Below are 21,938 nucleotides of genomic sequence, written 5' to 3' on the forward strand. Positions count from 1 at the left end.
GTATACACACCTTGGTTAATATCTGTGTATTTGTCACATAATCACATATTAAGAGTTATGCAGGTATCCAACATGGTTGATCATTTTGTCTGTAGGCTATTGAAGCTACAATTTTTTTTTTTTTTTTTTTTTTTTTTTAAAGGAACTTTAGTTTAAAGCAAGGCAATGAAAACTGTTGTAAGGAAGGCAGGTGACATCTGGCTGGAAAGGTTGAAAATGCACAGTGTACTTGTTTCACCACCTCAGACTGTACACATCCGGCCTCGTATCTTGTGAATCTTCTGACTGAATTACTTTGCAAATTTGTACTGAACCATATTTTTTTTTTTTTTTTTTTTTTTTTTTTTTTTTTTTTTGTTTGTTTGAATTTGCAGTGAATCTAATAAATTTGTATGTATTATGGAAGTCTTAAGTTTTTGGAGTGTCTGACTCATGTTTTAGGAGAGGTGACAAAAAATCCGTTCTGCCTCTATCTCTGCTGCATATTTTCCTGATGAATGTCTTTCTGTGAAGAAGACAGAACAGTCTCTCACCAGGGAAAACAAGACTCTGGTCACTCCTGTCCCTGTTGTTACATAAAGAAATGGCAGTAACAGGGACAGCTTGGTGCTCCATGTTTACTGTTTAGGCATTTCAGCAATTGTCAGTTCACAGGGATTTTTTTTCCCCCCTAGACTTTCTGTTTCTGTCCCTCTTGGCTTCTGCAATTTCTTTCCCGGGAAAAGACTGAAATGAGACAGTAGTGCCTTTAAAACTTGCTGGTTTTCCATTACTTCAGTGGGGGTGATCTTGCTGGTTGGATTTAACACAGAGCTGCTATAAGTGAGGGTGAAGACATTGTCGCACTGAGCATTTCTGACGAGACCAGCCCACCAGGATGTAGAATGGCCTGTACAAAATTTCCATGACATTTAGAAAAACTGGCAACACTTAACGTTACTTTTCTGTTTTCATTCTTCATAAGTATTAACAGTGTAATTACATTAATAGCAAAGCAGCAAACATCTATAGCTCAACTGTCCTGTCTTGCTGGGGATAATTAAGTCTGTTTACAAATTAATGATCAGGATGCAGATGTGTATTTTTTGTTTGGTTATAAGGAAATTAACCCTAATATAAAACCTACATGGGCCCATAAGAATGTTAGTCACCTGTCCCTCTCAAATAAAGCTTATGTGCCAAATTTTTTTCTAGTGGTTTTGTGCTTTTTTTCTTCCCCCCCTTGGACACACTTTTTGTCACTTTTCCTGGAGTAAGAAAATGACAGCACAGTGCAATGGAATCCCAAATGGAAAGCGTAGGTTCAGAGTAACGTGAAAAGCCCCGAAATATGCGGGGGGTTTTTTTGTGGGAGAAGAAATACGCAAGAAAAAGACTTGCACATAAGGACACGCTGTATACCTGTAAGATGGTGATTTTCCTGCAATCTTCTCTGGCCCAGGTGACTTATGATGGAGGAGCTACCTTCTCATACCTCACTGACGTTAAGTAGACATGAATAAAAGCATTAGTGTTACTTACCGAATAGTCTGGTATGTAGAAGTAAAAAAAAAAAACGAATTTGTGCTACCAATTCTGTGTATTTTCATAAATATTGCAACGACCGAGAGTTTGGGCGGGAAACGGGTCTATTGTAAATAGTTGGATTGTGGGTAAAACGGAGTTAAATGTTCAACCGCTGCAGAGGCTTCTGGGGAAAATAAAGGGGTGACTGTGTGTTTGGCACTGGAGAAACAGAGAAAGTGAGGGGGGCGCTAAGATGGCTGGAAAGGTTGGTTAGCGATGCAGGTCCTTGAGGAAAAGAGGTTCTCGGATCGAAAGCATCATTTTCTTTGTTTGCTGATGAGTGATGTTCTAATAAGACGTTCGTTATGAACGCTCCCTGCGCGTCCTTCTTCGCCCCATCCGAACCCAGAGCGCTGCGCGCCGCAATATGTTTACAGCTATACACGGTCTCCTGCTAATTTCTGTAGGGTCGTGTCCCATGAGGATGACCTGGTGAACCTGCCATCTGTGACATGTTGGCTTTACGCGCTGTGTCACTCCTCCATTGCTCGTGTAAAAGGGACAGTCCGCTCTGTAAGTACAGATTATAATTTAATTTTTAGGGAATTGTAATGTAAAAAAAAATCTCATTCATTTAGTAAAATCGTGTATAAAAACGACATTGCAGTACCTAGGCGATATCATTTGATTTGAATTGTGAGCGCTTTCCTCGTCGTCCGACAGGTCAGATGTTCCTTTAAAAAAGTGCATCCCCTCCGCCGCGTGGGCCGGTTCGTGGGAGATGACGCCCCGTCCACGAGCGCAACTCAACTCGTGAACCACTCAGGACCGGGGGTTTGAGCGCCGCGGCTCGGGGATCCGGGGTCGTGTGCTCGTTTGCGGGAGCGGATCCAGAGAGATGCTCGGCCGACAACAACACCGAGCCCCGAGAGAGAGAGAGCCGCACCGTTATATTTGTGCAATCGTTTCCAAAATCGTTGCCTTTAAATAAAAAAATACTTTAAAATTATTTAAAAAAAAAAAAAATAGCGACCAATTCAACAAAGGGGTCTAAATAAGCGCTTTACGATTTTTTTTTTTTCTCTTTTCTTCGAATAAAGGTAACAATGGATGTGGCGGATCTGTCGTTCGCTTTGCCTGCGATTCTTTTCACGCTTCTTGCGATTGTTTTAGCGAATACGATTTTCGGTAAGAAAACCACGAGTGTCCCGCAGTCCGAGGCGCAGAGCGGTGCTCCCGCTGAGAGCGACTGGACCGCGGACGAGCGATGTGAGCGTGGACGAGAGGCGGACACACCGGCCCTGCCGCCTCCTCGGACCATAATAAAGGGGGAATTTGAGGGAGCGGAGCCCGTCGGCGGGGGGCAGCTGCAGGAGGACGGAGCGGCACCCGCCGAGTCCCCGCCGGGCCCGCAGGTGGAGGACGACGTGGGCGTGAGCACGAGCACGAGGTGCCCGGGACGCCGCCAGGTGTCCGGGGAACCGGATTATAACACGGTAAGGACGAGCAGATCCGCCGAGCGCAGGGAGTCAAAGGTCCGAGCCGTCCGAGTGCTGGAGGGAAGCAGTGCTCTCGGTAACCGTAACCTCAAAGTTTCCCACAGCTAGTGGCACAGAAACTCGCCAAAATTCTTTCCACGCGAAGTGCGCGCTGCGCTTTAATTACATCATGCCTGGCTGGGGCTTTTAACCAAGTAACGTACAGTGTTTGGCCCATTTAAACAGCTGGAGTGTGTTTTTTTTTTTTTTTTTTTTTTTTTTTTTTTTTTAAAGGAAAAAACAAATAACGGTAACTAAATTGGATGGGTAAGTAACCAGGGTAAGTACCTCGATCTGGGCCATTACCGCAGTGACACAGGGAATGGGGAACTGGCAGGTTACAAGTCCATGCTCTGAAACACTATGTATACTAGTCGGAATAAGTGATCAGAAGTGCACATACACGTTTATATAAAGGATGTTAGAATTAGGATCACAAATGAAACTCAGTCATATTCAGTTGGTGCTGTATATGCAGAGCAGGGCAGGTTTATTAGTTAAAGCTCTGCGCTGCTGGCCAAAGTATTGCGGGTTAATTCCCCAGAAAAAAGAACTTATTGCAGTGTAAATGAACAAAAGTGATGAATTGTATGCTTATACTATAGGAGCTCCAGTCTAGTTTCACCCCTCATTCTGTTGGACTCCAGTACAGCAGTTAAGTCTTTTATAAAATACGAAAGAATGAGTGCTCTGTGTGCTGAACACTGTATAATAATAATAATCTGTTCATGTACATATCAGACAACCATCACTCTACCTTTAAAGATGGTGACAAGGCAAAATATTTTTTTTTAAAACAGTATGTATGTATTTGGGAGGTTTTTTTTTTTTTTTTTTAAACATTATTTAAAAGAGAAAGATTTACATAAGTTTCCATAAATTGAATAACCCAGACTTGGACATGAACCTGAGTAACTTCTAGGAATGATTATCCAGCCACTAATTTATAATTCCAACTCAGACTTGGACTTGAAAGTTACAGACTCAGTGGTTTGAATTAAAGTGCTAAGCCGGTCAAAAATTATCTAATTTGTGCTCTTTTCTTTAATACATCTTTTCCAGTCAGTGGGCCCTTGTGGTAAATAGACGGCCTGGATATAATTACTGTGAACATTAGAAGGAAAATTACTTCATTTTTAAAAAATTGGATGACATTTGCACAGAAACATGGGAAAACTGATTTACTGTCCTGTGGAAGTAGTTATTGGTCTGTTAAATATTTCTGTCAATGGTCTCTGTGTGTATCATTGCAGTGTCCTCCAAAAAACCACGAATGTAGTGATTTATCTAGAGTCACTGTCTGAAGATTTATGCTTTGTTGGTCTTTGTGCTTCTTTTTTTTCTTTCTTTTCATGAATAGCTGAAGGTATCTGAAAACATGGTACCAATGTACTAACCATGGTACTACTCACTCAGTGAATGTCCCATCTGGGCTGTCCACCTGTTTACTGTGTATGTATCTGCAGACAGGCTGTACTGTGCACAGTGCTTTCCTCCACTCTATCTTTGTCCTGGGAGGTGAACAGGGGTCTTGGATTATGTGTCTTTTCCATCATCTCCCTCCTGGTTTGACAAAGAGCTGTGTTGGCGCTTCTTATTTCAGCCTCTTCTTGATCTGTTCTTTTCATCGTATGAGTGGGTGCCCTGTTAACTTGGTCCATGAGTGCACTCACCCCAGTAACATTTTTACTGTTGTCATTATTTTAAAAAAATACAGGCATTTCACAATTTCTATTATTATTATTGTCATGTCCAAGGTACAGTGATGGGATTACATCAGAAACACCCAAAAACAGATTTTATTACACACAAAATCAGAACATTATACAGATTATAAAATTATTATTAAAACACAAGAAACTCTTAGTCAAAATGCCTTGTGCTCATTGTGACTGTTTCAGTTGTTTTTTCATTAACCGAGATCCATGTCATTTTGTTCTTTTTTTTTTTTTTTAACTTTCAGATGAGGGTAGTTAACATCTTATTTTAGCAAGAATGAACATTGTACAGTGACGTCTGTTATGTCTTATGTGCTTTGAATTGCTTAATCTTGGTAATGGTGCCTCAAGGAGCATGTGCCTTGGAGTTGAATTATAACATGTATATGGATTTTCCCTTTGTTGTGAAATTTTAAATGGTCAGAAGGCTATCCCAGTTTATTTTAAAGCATCCTCCATTTGTAGGTGTTCTAATTAATAATTTTTTGTGGGCATTTTTTAATTCGGTTCCTGAAATGCTCTGAAATCACTGTCCACAATGACTTGAACGCTGTAGGTGTACTTTCTCCGGTGCAGACATGGAGAGCAGCATCTTGTAGCAGTCAGCATGCTCCAGAACATTGCTGAGCCTTAGCTTTCTTCCGCATGTCTTGCGTCCTATGTGAACATCAGCCTTTGCTGGAGGCTGCGGTGCTGCCTGCTGATTGGTGCATTCCTCCTGACCTTGTACGCCCCGAATTTCCACTCTGTCGCTCGCGTTTCGGTCCTCCGAAGGCCCTCTGAAAGGGGCTGCTCGCCAGCTCTTGAACAACGCAGCATCCATATGTTCCTTCAGACATGGCCTCAAGGGAACCTGTGACCTTTTTTACCCTTTCCTCTGTTTGAATTAGATCCAGGATTAAGAGGGATATATCAGATCTGGACTTGGTATTGCAACGCTCAGACTAGCTGCAAACAAAAAGGGCAGCAACCTTTCTTCGAACATCTCAACCCATACGACTGTCGTTCTGTATTTCCTATAATGAATCTAACTTTCTGCCATTTTCTAAATGGCAACAGTTCTGTAGTAGCATTTGGAAACATTGCTCCCTATTTAGGCATAAAAATGGGTAACATTCAGAGTTGTTTGGTTCCGCTGGAGAGGGTAGTATGTTGAGAAAACCAGCGATGGTGGCAGTCTGGACCTTGCAGGTAAATCTTCGATCCAGAATTGTGGAAACTCAGGTGAGATGGTTGCCTTTCAACGGTTTAACTAATGTTCCAGTTACTTGAAGAAGGAGCTCTTTGTGTCAAGGAGCTGCCTTCGAATTGTTAGTGACGCACGAAAATAAGTGGCGATGTGGTGAGCAGGGAAATTGGATGCTCCCTGACTTACAAACGTAATTGGGACCGAGGGTTGGTTCGTTACTCAAGAAGTTCGCAAATTGAATACGGCAGAGTGAGTTGAGGGTCTTGTAATCAATTCTATATGCAGATTCTTGTGTATTGCGTACCAAGACAAAGCAGTGGTACTGGACTAACTGCCTCTACTTTAAGAATCATGTGTCTTCATCTGTATCCTTGCATCTGTTGGTGAAATGCACTTTTGGTTACTCTGAGCTGTTTGCTTTTAAGAAAATCACCTGCTGAATGAATAAACGTAATGTGGCTCCACGAGGTGGGAAGCGACACAAACTGCCAGTCAGCCCTTTCCTCTGATGAGTCGGGATGGCTCATGAACACGATTGGGCATTTAGTGTCCCGTTGCAGGAGGATTCAAAGATGATGAAAATAAGAAATCCCAATAAAGAATCAGCGCTACCCGCTACACCCACAATGGTGCTGAATTTACCAAACGTGTGAAATTTAATTTTTGCTCTATCAAGTTTTGAAGGTTAACATTGTAGGTAGGCAGTAAAGTCTATAAAGCAATCTCCTGACTTTTGTCAATATATAAATACATTTGTCTCAAATGACTCATGTTTTACTCGTGTATTCATTGTAGAGACTCTCCAACATTAGAAATGCAAGTTGCGGTTCAGACCTTTAGGCAGAAAGTGGTGTGTTGGGTGGGAAGGTGTGCCCACCTCCTTACACAGAAGCCACACTTTAGTTTTAGTCAGGGGTTAGTGATTTGTTTCAGAAAGTTAAGTTTTCTAAGTCTCTCTTCATTGCTGTAGACCCCTTTTGGAAAGTGGAGACATTGGACCTTGTCACACTGTGTTGCAGTAAGTTGACGGTTCCAGAACGCTGCTCGGAGACAGACTCTCCGAGGTATGTAAGGGGTGATTGTGTGCCTGCTGAAGCTTCTTTGGACAACCAGAGAATCTTTATTCTGTCAGTTCTTTCCCCGTTTCAGTGTTGCTCTTAGCAGCAAATTGACAGAGCCTGGCTCCTCTATGGGAAATGGACTGACTCGGTGCCAGAGTGTCTTATGAACTGCTACAGGGTTTCTGAAGTCCTTGCTCCCAAATGTTTGCTTTCTAAATAAACCATACCATCTGTTTTGGTGGATGAAATTTTCATTTTCGGGTTCACGTTGTAGAAGTTCATATTTGCTGAAATCACTATTTTCAACATCCAAATTTTTGTTATAAATAGGAGGTGGTAACAATGGATTTTGAAGGTGGTTGTTTTGCAGAAACAAATGTGTTGGCTCATCTGTCTGTGTGTGTGTGTGTGTGTGTGTGTGTGTGTGTGTGTGTGTGTGGGGGGGGGGGGGGGGGGGCTGCTATGACCCCGTTTGTGTTGGAGCCCTGTTAAGGCAAGTGGAAAATAACCACAGTATACTGACAGGGAGGCATTTCATTGGAACAAAACCGTGAATTGGGAGCCAGTATGTGGGCTTGTGTATAGATAGGGTTGGTGGGGCATCTGTAACACGACCAGAACCTCTGAGTTCTCCTCTAGTTCAGCAGAGAGTACATCTCTGCTTATTTACCAGTCCTGTGTACTTCTAAACAATTTGAATCCAACATTTTGTTTTCTTGTTGGGCTTTCAACTTCAGGTTTCAGATCCACAAGTCAAAAGAGGTCACCATTCATTCAAGCGCATGTACCCCAAGCGTTGCATAAAGTTAAGCAAATGCTAATGTGTTCAAATTATCATGCCCATATTTACTTACTTTAGGAGTGAGCTCAAATGAATTTTGCCGTTAATGAAGGGTTGACAACAAACTAGCTGTCACGCATTGAATATAAATGCAGGAAGCGTGGGATTGACATACGTAAAAGCAATTGAAGTTCAGCTTCATTTAGACTGTGAGAAATCCTGAAGAAATCTGTAACTGAAGTGACCAAGCACCATTAGTTTCACATAAATTGACTAACTCCTAGACTGAAAAGGAACATGCTGTAATGTAAAGCCAGATGGCGCTGGACATACACTGATCACTAGATCCAACGGTACAGTCACCCGTAAGCTATACTACATAGTGCAGTACAGGTCTCGCAGAATCATGCACTACCTCTCATAAAGGGCATTTTTGAGTGACGTTACCTGAACAGCATGTTTTGACTTTGGAAAGAAACCAGAGTGATGGGGGAAACGGGTCGAACGCAAGAGGAATATCCAAACTCCAAAGTGACAGAGCTGAAGCCGGACTCGGATATGCTGATCCGAATCTGGAATGCGAAGGCACTGAATTACTCAAAGACAGTAATGAACCTGGGACTGCTGAAGGTTTCTGAAACAGTGCCGTTTTGTTTCATTGAGGAAGCTGTGGAAAATTTGTTACCATGATGACTTTGATTTCCCTTTTGACTACAGGAAGGGAGTCCTGAAATCGTGGGTGAAGGAGACTGTAAAGCAGTGCCGGAGGCTCAGACAGCGTTCTTGAAGACAACCAATTTGGTGCATGACCCTATCCAAGACGTGGACGTCATCTCCAGACCCATCCCTGTCAATGTGGCACCCTGCCACCTCTCACTTGAGAGGGATGTTTTTCTACACCATCTTCCTGACGTGGAAATTCACAAGACCAGCCCAGACTCAGATTCGGAACCTGCACTTGAACAGGTGGAGGATGATCTGGCTGCACTGGAGGAGAACCTTGCAGAGTACAGTCCAGAAAATGAGGATGATGAAGGTATTCTTTCAAATGTGAGAGGGAAAAGGCCGTTAGGATTTCTCTTCCGTGCGTGTGCTTCGTGATCAGCAGTACTGAAAAAGGGCACATTCAGAGTAAAATGCAATGTTACCTTCCATTACAGACAGGGCTTGAGTGCAGTTCTGAAATGCATTTGCTCAGCCCCAGGCTGCGGCAGAACACATTTAGCTGACATAATTGAATCTTTCGGGAAATTCAATATGATCGTCTAACCAACCATATTTCCTGGATGCCTACTAGAAATGTAGGTTAAGGCACAGCAAACACTATTGTCATTTTACATTTATTCACTTAGCAGACACTTTTGTCCAAAGCAACTTACAACAGATACTACGTAGTGTTATCAGCCCACACACCTTATTCACCAAGGTGACTACACTGCAAGATACACTACTTACAAGGGGTTACTCATCCATGCATCAGTGAAATTCACTCACACACTCTGGGGGAACCTGAACAGCATGTCTTTGGACTGTGGGAGGAAACCAGAGCACCTGGAGGAAACCCACACAGACACAGGGAGAACATGCAAACTCCACACAGACTGAGTGGGGATCAAACCCACGTTCTCTCATACCACCCAGGCTCTGTGAGACAGCAGTGCTACTCACTGTGCCATCATGCCCTCATTTTTGATGAGGTATTTTATGCAATAATGAAAATTCAGTTTTTTTCTGTAAAAACTGAATCAGGAACTTTTTCAACACTGTTCCCTATTTTTTGATTCACTCGTCAAAACTTTAATTCATATCCAGAAACCCAGTATCCAGTAAAGGTTTTCAGTGGTTTAGAACCAGTCCCAGAGAGCATACAGGAGGGTAGACCCCAAGTGGAGCACCACGCTATCAAGGGGTAATCACATGCAGTCACTTACACATACACACACTAAGGACAATTTAGATTCACATGTTTAGCTGATCATGTTCATGCCTTTTGACTGTGGGAAGAAACCAGAGTCCTCCCTACATGAACACAAGGGGAATGTGCAAACACCACACATACGGAGCGTAATTCCACCCCAATTTAAACTCACAGTTCAGGACTTGTGAGGCTCAAGTATTGCCCTGCTGCATCATCATGCATCTTAAGTCTTTTGTATATGTTTTCATATGATTTCTTGACCTGGTGCCCTTCTGATCAGTTTTTTTTGTATTACTAAGTCCTGATTTTAATGTTACTTGGAAAAGTACAGGAGACAACCTCATATCAGATGAGGGGTTAAAAAAAAAGGGCTCTGAACTAGAATCTGCATAGCTTGTTTTTTCACCCATTTATAATTTAATTATGTTTGCCTTGTTATTCCTGCTCTTATGGTTTCATACACTAAACGGTTGAAAATGGCTGGGGGGAAGAATGCAGCTATGCCTATGATTCATTTAGCTGAACAGCTATATGAAAAAACAAGTGGAAATATTTCACATTTCATTTCAGCTGTTCTCATGCATTACTTCACTTCCGTGATGTTCTCGGAACTGCGTGCATCTTAGGTAAATAGTCAGAAGAAAACTATTAGGAAATGAATTACGTAGCTCCACATGAAATGCTCTCATTTTATTTCAACGCAGATACTAAGTTTTACTTTAGCATTAAACACAGTATATATAATGTCCCAGTCATTCAAGAAAAAGCAGAAATATGTAAAGACAAGGTGAGAATGTCACGAAAAGAATGATATAGCAACTCTGGTTGCGACAGCAAAACAAGATCAATGTTAAGCAAGATATTTATTTACCTTTATTACTTTGCAACTAGACAATAGCTAAATAACTAATAATTATTAATTTGTATCGTCACCGGGGGGTGCAGTGGCGCGGCGAGTTTGACCGGGTCCTGCTCTCCGGTGGGTCTGGGGTTCGAGTTCCTCTTTGGGTGCCTTGCGATGGACTGGCATCCCGTCCTAGATGTGTCCCCTCCCCCTCCAGCCTTACATCCTGTGTTTCCGGGTTAGGCTCTGGCTCCCCGTGAGCCTGTATGGGACAAGCAATTTCAGATGGTGTGTGTGTGTGTGCTGTATAGTCACAAAATGTGTTGGCAATATGCAACAAACTGACTTTAAGCATTAAGGAAAAATCCTACAAACCCTTAAAACTGCTATTGGAGTCAAAGATAGCAAACAAATGCCTGTGGTCTTCCTTCTGCGTCAGATACGATTGCGGTCGGTACAGAGGCCCAGGATCTCTCCCTGAGATACGCTCTTGGGAAGCTGAGAACCAGCCAGCTGGAGGAGATGATGACCAAGGAGGAGGTGGAGGAGAAGGAGCAGAGGTGAGTACAGCCCAGCACTGCCAAGGGTACGTGGCTTTCCTCCCCTCTGCACTGTGATAAAGTTACAGCCTTGGGAAGATGTGAATCACTCAGCTAGCAACTCTCATATTGTAAATCTTACATATAACTGGGCAGATTTATTACCTTATTTAAGCAGAACCTTATTAGAGAATAGGAACACCACCAATTTTTCATATGAGACACTGAAGGCAGCTCATCTTGAAAACAACAAGGTTGACTTAATTGGACTTTTATGATACCTGATTGAGATGCTTGGGAATTTAATTTTGTGAGGCTAATTTAATACAAGGCAATTATAGATTATAATTAGAGATAGAATATTGTGGCTACATATGCACTTTGTGAAGACATACTTTATTTTTCCAAGTTTTAAGCCCCTCTGTCTTGTGTATCTAAGTTAATGAGGGGATATGATGTGATGTTCAAAGTGAACTGTGAGTTCTTGGAGTGTGTTGAACACCCTCAGCCACCAAGGGAGGTTGAATCATGTCCCTAATATAAATGCAACCATTTTTTTGTAAGGACTGAGGAGACCCTAAGGGACTGTGGCTTTGAGTGTTTTTTTTTTTCTTATTAAATATTCTTGTAGAATTTCATAATAGTGTTAATCCATTTTGAGTAACATATTTCAGTCACTTTTTATTGTTTCATCAGCTGACCAGGTCCCATGTTTTAACTGTAACCGTGTGCAAATGTTAAAATAAAAGTACATTTCTCATTTTTGGTAAGTTAGTAGTATGTTTAATCAATGCCTGGTAATGTATCAAATTAATAATCTAATTAGACATGGAATTGATCACTAATTCTATTATCCATTGGTTAATTGGCTAATTATGAAATAATTTCTTCTAGTGTTAGCCTCTCCTAGGGCTTAGAACTAATAATTAACTAAATAAGTCATTAACCTCCTCCAAGGACTTAGAACAACTAATGAACTACATAAGTCCTCAGCTTTTAAATGGCTTAATTGTAAAATTAGGCAATTCCTTGCTATTTTGTCTCCATGGCTACACTTTCACGAATACATTTCTCATGACTAGTACTGTGATGCAGCAGTTGTGCGGGTTTGAACCTGGCCCGTCTGTCCATGTGCAGTCTGCATATCCATTGTATGTTTGGCTGTTTGTTTGTCAAACAAATACAACCTTTTTAACAGTGAGCCTCGGCTGTTATAAAGCATATAAGTATAAGCATATACAAACCCCATTTCCAGAAAAGTTGGGATATTTTCTAAAATGCAATAAAAACAAGAATTTGCGATTTGTTCATTTTCTTGAACCTTTATTTAACCAAGAAAAGTACAAAGGAAAGATTTTCAATGTTTTCACTGACCAACTTAATTGTATTTTGTATATATGAACAAATTCAGAATTTGATGCCTTCAACACATTCAAAAAAACTTGGGACAGAGGCATGTTTACCACTGTGTTACATCACCTTTCTCTGTAAATACACTTTTCAGTCATTTGGGAACTGAGGATACTAATTGTTGCAGTTCTGCAAGTGGAATTTTTGCCCGTTCTTGCTTGATGCAAGACTTCAGCTGCTCAACAGTCCATTATTGTCATTGTCTGATTCTCTTCTTTGCGATGTGCCATACATTCTCAACAGGAGACAGATCTGGACTGCTGGCAGGCAAGTCAAGCACACGCACTCTGTGTCTACAAAGCTACCCTATTGTAGCACGTCCAGAATGAGGCCTGGCATTGTCTTGCTGAAATAACCATTGACTTCCTGGGAAAAGATGTTGCCTTGATGGCAGCGTGTGTCTCTCTAAAATCCCAATAAACGTCTCCGAGTAAATGGTACCTTCACACATATGCAAGTCACCCATGCCGTGGGCGCTGATGGACCCCTATACCATCACAGATGCTGGCTTTTGCACCTTTCACTGCTAACAGTCTGGGTGGTTCCTTTCGTCTTTGGCACGGAGAACTCAACATCCATTTTTCCCGAAAACAAACTGAAACGTGGACTCTTCTGACCACATCACACGTTTCCACTACCTTTCAGGCCATCTGAGATGAACTCAGGCCCAGAGATCTCGGCAGCGTTTCTGCATAAAACTGATGTATGCCTTCCTCCTTGCGTAATAGAGTTTCAGGTTGCATTTCTGAATGCAGCAGTGGACTGTCTTAAGTGACAGTGGTTTGCTGAAGTACTCTTGAGCCCATGTGGCTATATTTATCACAGTAGCATGATGGTTTCTTATGCAATGCCATCTATGGCTTGAAGGTCACGCACATTCATTAGTGGTTTACGGCCTTGCCCTTTACGCACTGAGATTTCTCCAGATTCCATGAATCTTTTCAGTTACATGAATATTATGTACTGTAGATGGTAAAAGACCTAAATTCTTTGCAATCCTGGATTGAGAAATGTTCTTTTTGAACTGATTGACAATTCTCTCACAAAGTTTGGCACAAAGTGGTGAGCCACAGCCCATCCTTGTCTGCAAAGATTGTCTCTTTGGTGGATGCTCCTTCTAGACCCAATCATGATACCCTCACCAGTTACCAATTCACCTGCGTATTGTGGAATCTTCCAAAATGGTGTTACTTCAATATTCTATAAGCTTTCACTTTTATTTTGCCTCTGTCCAAACTGTTTTTTGAGTGTGTTGAAGCCATCACATTCTAAATTTGCTTATATTTACAAAATACAATCAAGTTGGTCAGCCAAAACATTAAAAGTCATTTCTTTGTACTTTTGTCAGTTAAATAAAGGTTCAAGAGAATTTACAAATTGCAGATTTTTGTTTTTATTGCATTTTAGAAAATATCCCAACTTTTCTGGAAATAGGATTTGTAAGTTGTCATAAAGCATCCATATATATATACAAGCATATATATGGGGACAGCTGGTAGTGTAGTGGTTAGAGCTGCTGCCTTTGAACTCACAAGTTCGAATCCCACCTCCAACTGTAGTACCCTTAAGCAAGGTACTTGCCCTAAATTGGCCCGGTAGAATTACCCAGCTCTAGAAATGGCTAAATAATTGTAAGGAACTTAACAATGGAAGTTGCTTTGGAGAAAAGTACCAGGTAAATGAATACATGTGATACAAGTACTTGGTGATACAAGTACATATGAGTAGTTGAAGCAAGCAGAGGGTACACACTTCAAAGTCTCCTAAATGTTGTTACTTTTCCCTGCCTTTATCTTACAGGATAGAGTTCACAACTGATTTTACCTCTCTTTAAACCACAAGGACAAGCAGTGTGTTTTAGAAAACACTTGGTAAGGTATGCGTTTTGTTTAATCCCCAATCTTCACCATATAAACAGCTGCCCACCCCCCGCCCTTCACATGCCGCCCACCCTCCACTAACATTAACCTGGCACACACACCCCTAACAGCCCCGGGTCCAGCGCACGGGTGGCATGCTCATCCCCATTCTTAAGCCGTGACTTTGATGTCCTCTCAATCTGGCTCTCTTCTGCTAACAGCTTTTTTCCTGATGGAGGCCGTGTTATTTTTATTATCTCGCACTGTTTTCTCAGCTGGAGGTGCCCAAGCGGCTGTGAGAACTGATGGGTTATTACAGTCATCGACAACATGACCTGGATGGGATAAACTGAAAAATCCATTCTGGCGGCGTGTGATAATGCCTCTGCAAAACTGTGTTCGCCTCTTGCGCCACAATTGACGATCTGCTCCTCAGATCTCCCCACTTCGAGTAGCTCGGAGTTGACAGTTAACCATGACAAGAATCTACGCTCTTGGCGAAGAAAAAAAACAAGAACATACAAGTTTCCCCTAAATTTATGTGCCCATTGTAAAATTTTCTTAGGCGTAGTTTGGGTTCAGCATCTTAATCGTGTGCCGTTGTCTCGTTGCGGAAGACATGTAAACTCATGTGACTCCTGGGGAGTGCAGACCAGCGTAGATCCCGATGTCCTGATAAACGGAAGTTGCTGTGGTGATAGAGAGACAGATAGACGGTGACACACATACCATCTTGTGACATTTCATGTCACGGTGCGCTGCCCGGGCACTATGCTCCAACAGAAATTAAATACTTTCCTTATAGGGAAAAGAAATTTAAGCTTAGATAGTACAAAAATAAACTCAGATTATGTGATAAATACGACTCTTTGTATGACCAGCTCACCCGGACTAACTACCGTGTAAGAGTCCTGCTTTTCTCTTTCTGCCGTGTGACTCGGTTCAGGTGCAACTCCTGTTCCTTGTTCCTGCTTACGTTCCTGTTACTTTCCCAGCTCCTTGTTCCCGCTCTCGTTCTCAGTCTTATTCCAGCTCTCTTCCCTGCTCCTTTGCCCACTCCTGCTCCCTGTTTGTGCTCAGCTCCCTGCCCTGGCTGTGCTGCTGTAAAGCGGTAATGGAGCTGTTCTGCTGCTGCTCCTTCCTGCCTCTGAGCTCAGACACATTATTAGCGAAAGACAAGGATGAGTAATTTGCATATCAATTGCTCAGCAGCTAGATTAGCCTTTATATTCTTCATTCTTGTGGCAGCCGAAAAAGCAATGTGGATTCAGCTCTTTTAACGGAACCTTCTTAGATGCTCTTAAAGATTGTTTGGTTAGATTACTTCATTAATGAGCAAAAGTTCAACAGTCAAAGGGAAAAGATGATTTAAAATGTATTTTTTCCGCTTTCTTCTAGAGGAGGTATGTTTTCAGCTATGAATGTTTGCACAAAAAAAGACACATTTTCACACCCTTGAGGTAGTGAAACCATCTACATTAATTCATTGTATGATGGACGGCTGTACAATTGATATGCGATTAAATATACTTCCTGCATAACCTGGTTAGATGACTAAGGAATTCTTCTCATTCTGAATAGTTATATGTAGCATTGTTTGGAATACAGGTTAGTTTCCACTGAAACTATTCAGGTGCTTAGAGGAACCAGGAAACATAAGAACTACGCTCACTAACAGTACTCCACCTACATGGACGCGTGTCACGCGGCCCCAGTAGTTCTGAACCCCAGTCCTGGCAAATCTGCAGTGTGTGCATTTTCAGTCTAAATGAGCACTCGGCTGACTTAAATATTAATACAAGTGAACTAATTCTGCATTCTACAGATGTTCTAGGAAAGCTGAAGAAGCTGCTCTGGGCAGAGTTGGCAACAACGCAGCTGTAGTGATATTGACTGCTAGGGGACACTGTATGACCAGCTGAACTGAGAAGACAAGATGTTAAAACATTTCATTTTTCTAGCTAGTATTATTCACAGCATTCACCTATTTTCTCCAGGTAAAATTCTCTCAACGCTTCCTATTGTCTTTTTTGTTACAGTCCAGTCTAGGGTTAGACTGCAACACAGGGTTATGGAGACTGACTACCACCAGAGAGAAGCGCACCAATCCTTTCGGAACGCAAAAGGATCACCTTCATTGGCCATTGGCAGCACATGAGCCGTATCTCTAGGTGTGAGACGTGCCAAGACAACAAGCGGAAGTGAATCTTACCCTTTGCGACACTCTACCCTATCGAAGCGAAACAATCAAAAAAACACCATTCTAACCTGACTCCTAATTAAAGAAAAGCTGGTACAAATGAAGATGTCACTCACCCCATTCCATTCCACCGCATTTATACATATGTACAATGAAGATATAATTACACAAAATACACAGTTGAGGCTTTTACCACTATTAATGAAGCTATTAAACTTCCTATGCATGTACATACCAGTTCTCATTCCAAAATAGACAGTCCAGCTATAGCAGATCGATAGCAACAGCAAGACCACAAAATCTTTCTGGGGTAGCCCGTCTCTTTCTCTCTGGTCCACTGGCTATGCGACTTTTCAGTCATCTTCCATTTCTGCAGGCCAGTCACAGTTGGATGTCGATTGGCCTTCCCAGGTTTACCTGTAAATGGAGAAACACAAACGCCCACAAGCAAAATATTACAGCCGTAACACTTGTGCTGCAATTCCTGAAAGCAATTTTTTTACCGTTTTTTCAGCAAAATAATTACACAAATCAAAAAAGCTATAAGACAAGAAAACCTCACACTGTATTATATTGCAAGACTATTGAAAAGACTGCAATTTTCACAACTGGGTCATTCCAGAGGAGGAAGCTCCTGCTCCTGCCGATGCACCAGCCCTTCATACTGTTTTCTCATTTCTTTTTCTAATATGTTTCATGTTCTCCAGCTGTTTGCACACAACATCATTTTACTGTGCCATCCACCTACTGCTGTACTGTGGTAACATTTTAGGAGCTGTTTAATGGCCTATAAAATATTGTTTAAATGTTAATAAAGACGTTAAAAGTGCTTTCATTTATTCATTTATCCATTGTTTTCATACTGTTTTTCAAGTTAAGCATTGCTAAAAAATTATGACAAGCGGTAGGATAGAAGGGTATATACCCTCTCCGGTAAAAAGACATTCTTAGACTTAGTTATACTTTACAATGCATTTCACTGTAAAATACATTCAAAGTACACGAGACAACCTCACATAGCAGATAGAAGGTGAGGAGAACAAAAGAGCTCTGAACTGGAATCTCCATAACCTGTTTTGTGTCCTTTTTTAAATTTATTTTTGGATTGATTGCGTTGTTATTTCTGCTCTTACGGTATGATGCTCTAAACAGTTGAAAATGGCTGGAGGCAAAATGGTGTTATGCTCGTGACTCATTTAGTGGAACATCTACAGTATATGACAGGCACAAATGAAAATATTTCACTTTTTGTTCCAACTGTTGTAATGAGTTAGTCCCCCTCAGTGATATTCTTGAAACTGCGTGCCTTGTAATATTAGTCAACTAGTCCAAAGAAAACTATTTGAAAATGCCTTGTGAAATATTTAAAGTCATTAGAGAAATATGGAATTAGGGACAAGGTGAGAATTACATGAAAAGAATGATATAGCAGCTCTGGTTATAACAGCAAAACAAAGCAACAGAAAAGCAACATTTTTATTTTTCATTATTAAATTCTCCAGTAAGTACTATGCAGTCATTCTGCCTGAAGGGTTTTAAAAAACAATTTGCAGCACTCGCACAGCCTATGAACTGACCACATCCCCACCTTAAGAGTTTTCCCTGTAATTATATTTGGTTTACTTTTTAGAGACAGTTTAGATTTAAAAGGAGTGCAGGAATTGCAGGAAACCTTGAATTTAATTTAAACAAAAATGAAATTGTCTTGGAATTTCCCTTTGAAAGGCTTTTACCTTTTGCCTTTGGCGTCACATCGTTTTGTGGACCTACTTGAAAAGGGTACCCAGAAAAGTAACATGCTAAGGCTGTAAGTGCTTCCTCTAGGGCTGTAGAAGTTGCGTGCATTGTGCTTGATGCAGATGGTTATGCCCTCTTTTTTGAAATAATCTGTAAACGAGACAGATATATAGCAAGCACTAATATCTATTGGTTCTTTTCCTGGTGTTCTGAAAACTCAAAGCTCAAAGTAATATTTGAAACATACTAAAATACTAACTTTCCCTATCATTCACTCACTCTCCTTAACTGCTTGTCCAGGTCACAGTCATGGCAGTCCAGAGCCTATCCCAGAAGCATGAGGTGCAACTCTAAGGTACACCCTGGATGGGGCACCAGTCCATCACAGGGTAGACAAACACACACATTCACTCACACGGTCACACATTATGGAAGTAAAAGTGTCCAGTGGCAGATTGGCGTCCCATCCTGGGTGTGTCCCCTCCCCCTCCAGCCTTACGCCCTGTGTTGCCGGGAAGGAGCTCAAAGCTACCCGCTGTGCCTTGGGCCATGTATAATTTTTCTAGTAGGTAATTATATCATGGGGATGGTTAGAACACTGTTCCAAAAGACTAGAAAAGTGCTGGGAATGTCAGTACGACACTGACTGTAAAAACACTTAAGCTACTGAAGAACATAGTTTGATTAAATGTAAATTATATAGCAAGATAATCAGGCATCATAAACACATTCTTGCTGCCCACGTCAAAGTGCATGTCTTTTCATACACACACTGTCTGAAACCGCTTGTCCCGAGCGGGATCGCGGAGAGCTGGAGCCTAACTCAGCAATGCAGGGCGTAAGGCTGGAGAGGGAGGGGACACACCCAGGACAGGACACCAGTCCATCACAAGGCACCCCAAGCGGGATTCGAACCCCAGACCTGCCAGAGAGCGGAACCTGGGCAAACCCCCTGCACCCCCCTCTTTTTGATGCGCATATTTATAATTCTTAAATCAATGGAGCATATGAGCTAAGTTGTTCTAAAATGAAATAATCTTTCTATCCCACTGCCATCATAATTGCTATCATAAATGTGATTAGTGGTGGGATAGAAGTATATATTTCCTATTTGGTAAATATCCTTCTTAGACTTAGTTATACATTGCAATATATTTCATTTTTACTTAAAGAGCTTCTCTGCTTTGCAGTTTCATGGAGAACAGGCTTTGAAACTCATTCACCACAAAAGCAATATAGCTGCTTTCAAAGGGTTTGGTCTCTGACTCACTTTTGCTTTGTGCATTTTAAGTCCAGTGTACACCAATATCTGAGGGTGCAAATGTTCCTGACAGACACGGCCGGTTGCTCGCCATGCGTGATTGAATGATTAAATACAACCAGTCATTGTTTAGTCAGTCCCAAGAATTTCCTGGCAGAAGTTGTACACTTTTCTTTTGTGTACGTATGTGTGAAATGGATCTCCTTCCCTGTTTAATCAGAGATTCTCACTATTTGCCCATTGCTACATTGACAGATGATGAATTGTCTTTAATAAGCTGGTCTTGTGGGTGCTAAGAGATGCAGGCATCATGTTGGACTGACCCATAACCTTTGCATACATTTGTTTCACTTGAATTGGTCCACCAAAGTTGCCCGCTGTGTGCGACTGTGCGAATGGCTGAGAGTGCGAGTGCCCTGCGGGGGCCCTGTATGACCACACTCCAAACAAGAGAGAGAGGAAAGGTTAGCAAGTGTTGTGGAACTGTATTAACACTTAACACTACCGAGCAAATCAAAGTAATGAGGTTTTATTGAGCAGTTCATTGAGCAGCAGTTCAGCCCTGAAACCAGCGCTGGGGAGACAGGCTCTCCGAACAAAAGACAATACACTCCTTATCAGCCACGTTCACCATGCATTTACGTAACGTGGCTTAGTGACTGGATAGATTTCGCAGTTCGGAATTGCATGTGTATTAGGACAGATGGAAGACAAACAAGGCTGTATCGTGAGAGCGAGGGACAGGGTACAAAATAAGGTGGGGAACGGCCTTCTCACGGATGGGGCTCGAGGCAGCCATGCGTACAGTGGTGCCTGAAAGTTTGTGAACCCTTTAGAATTTTCTTTGTTTTGATTCGATTCAGTTCATTTTTAAAGAGCGTTCTTCCCACACTGTGACACAGAGCGCTGAACAAAGGCAGAGGGGCAAAGAAACAAATGCATCAAGCATTATTTCTGTATAAATATGACCTAAAACATGATGAGATTTTCACGCAAGTCCTAAAACTAGATAAAGAGAGCCCAGTTAAACAAATAAGTTAAAAAATTATTTATTAATGAAAATGTATTAGAGGTAGGGGGGTGCGGCGGTGCAGTGGCGCAGTAGGTCGGACCAGGTTCTGCTCTCCGGGGGGTCTGGGATTCAAGTCCCGCTTGGGGTGCCTTGCGACGGACTGGCGTCCCGGCCGGGGTGTGTCCCCTCCCCCTCCGGCCTTACGCCCTGTGTTGCCGGGTTAGGCTCCGGCTCCGGCTCCCTGCGACCCCATATGGGATGAGCGGTTCAGAAAGTGTGTGTGTGTGTGTGTGCAGAGTTTGTACAATATGTGCTCCCTGCGTTCCCACAAGTTTCCTCCAGTTTACTCCACCAGTCCAAAGATGTGTTTCGGTGAACTTACACTGCTCTTAGTGACTGTCAGCGAGTGCCCTCTAACTGATATCGTACAGAATAAGTTGTCTGAAAATGGATGGACTGATGGACGGATGGATGTCCTGCTGCAAAATAAAGTATCTCCGCCTTTCAGTTGAAGTTCATGACTTCAGTATGACTTTTATTAGTTATATTTTTTATTAAATACAGTTTTGCATTTATTCCAAATAGGATCTGAAATGGTAACAGCTGATGATTTATTTTATATAAAAGGACAGGGGTAATCAATGTAATATGATGCTCTGTGTTCATTGCAGGGGGGAGAGAGAGCACCTAGCTGCCATATTCCAGCTCTTCAGAACTCAGCAGGAATCCTTTACTCGCATGAAGAAGGAAGACTTTTTTAGAAGACTTATTAGAAATGTACAAATTGTTGCTCATCCAAATAAAAAACCCTCGCATTTTAAATTTCGCCAATGTGCAGCCAGTTTCTTGCCTTATTTAGTGACTTGATTCTACCTGCTTAAGAATGAATGAATGAATGAATGAATGGATGAATGGATGAACTTTATTGCCAAGTGTGTTTACACATACAAGGAATTAGTCTTGGTGACAGGAACTTCCACAGCACAGACAGAATGACAGTGACAAGACACAGATAAAAAAAAAAATATCACAGATAAAAAAATATATACAGTATAAAGTACACAATATACAAAATAGACACTAGACATTATATGTTTGTACAGGTATGTTATATACAATGCAAGGGAAAATAAATAAGAGATATGATGTGAAAAATAAATATAAATATAAATAGCGTTGTTTATTGCACCAGTTTACTCCCTAGGGGGCATTTAGCTGTTCATGAGGTAGATGGCCTGAGGGAAGAAACTTTTCCAGCCCTTTTTCTCACTCTGGACGAGTGCAGTTCTTGGAGAGCTGGGGGGGATGTGCCGATGATTCCTCCAGCCGTCTGGACTATCCGCTGTAATCTTCTGAGGTCTGATT

The 21,938-nt window shown here is 41.7% G+C and overlaps 1 protein-coding gene across 5 annotated transcripts; it reads left to right on the forward strand.

Annotated features, from left to right (window-relative positions):
- Window positions 1–1,941: 1,941 nt before the first annotated feature.
- Window positions 1,942–21,381, forward strand: mxra7 (matrix-remodelling associated 7). 5 transcript variants are annotated; one of them, XM_029246753.1, is made up of 6 exons: window positions 1,942–2,079; window positions 2,230–3,002; window positions 8,511–8,829; window positions 10,995–11,115; window positions 14,305–14,380; window positions 21,245–21,381. In XM_029246753.1, exons 2-5 carry the CDS (start codon window positions 2,613–2,615, stop codon window positions 14,336–14,338), a joined length of 864 nt encoding a protein of 287 aa, XP_029102586.1. In that variant the 5' UTR covers window positions 1,942–2,079; window positions 2,230–2,612; the 3' UTR covers window positions 14,339–14,380; window positions 21,245–21,381. The 5 variants fall into 5 exon arrangements, with proteins under 5 accessions (XP_029102586.1, XP_029102585.1, XP_029102587.1 ...); XM_029246752.1 differs by having other exon boundaries at window positions 14,305–14,375; XM_029246754.1 differs by lacking the exon at window positions 21,245–21,381 and adding an exon at window positions 16,403–17,361.
- The last annotated feature ends 557 nt before the right edge of the window (window positions 21,382–21,938 follow it).

Source organism: Scleropages formosus, chromosome 20 (assembly GCF_900964775.1).
Source record: "Scleropages formosus chromosome 20, fSclFor1.1, whole genome shotgun sequence".
Lineage (NCBI taxonomy): Eukaryota > Metazoa > Chordata > Actinopteri > Osteoglossiformes > Osteoglossidae > Scleropages > Scleropages formosus.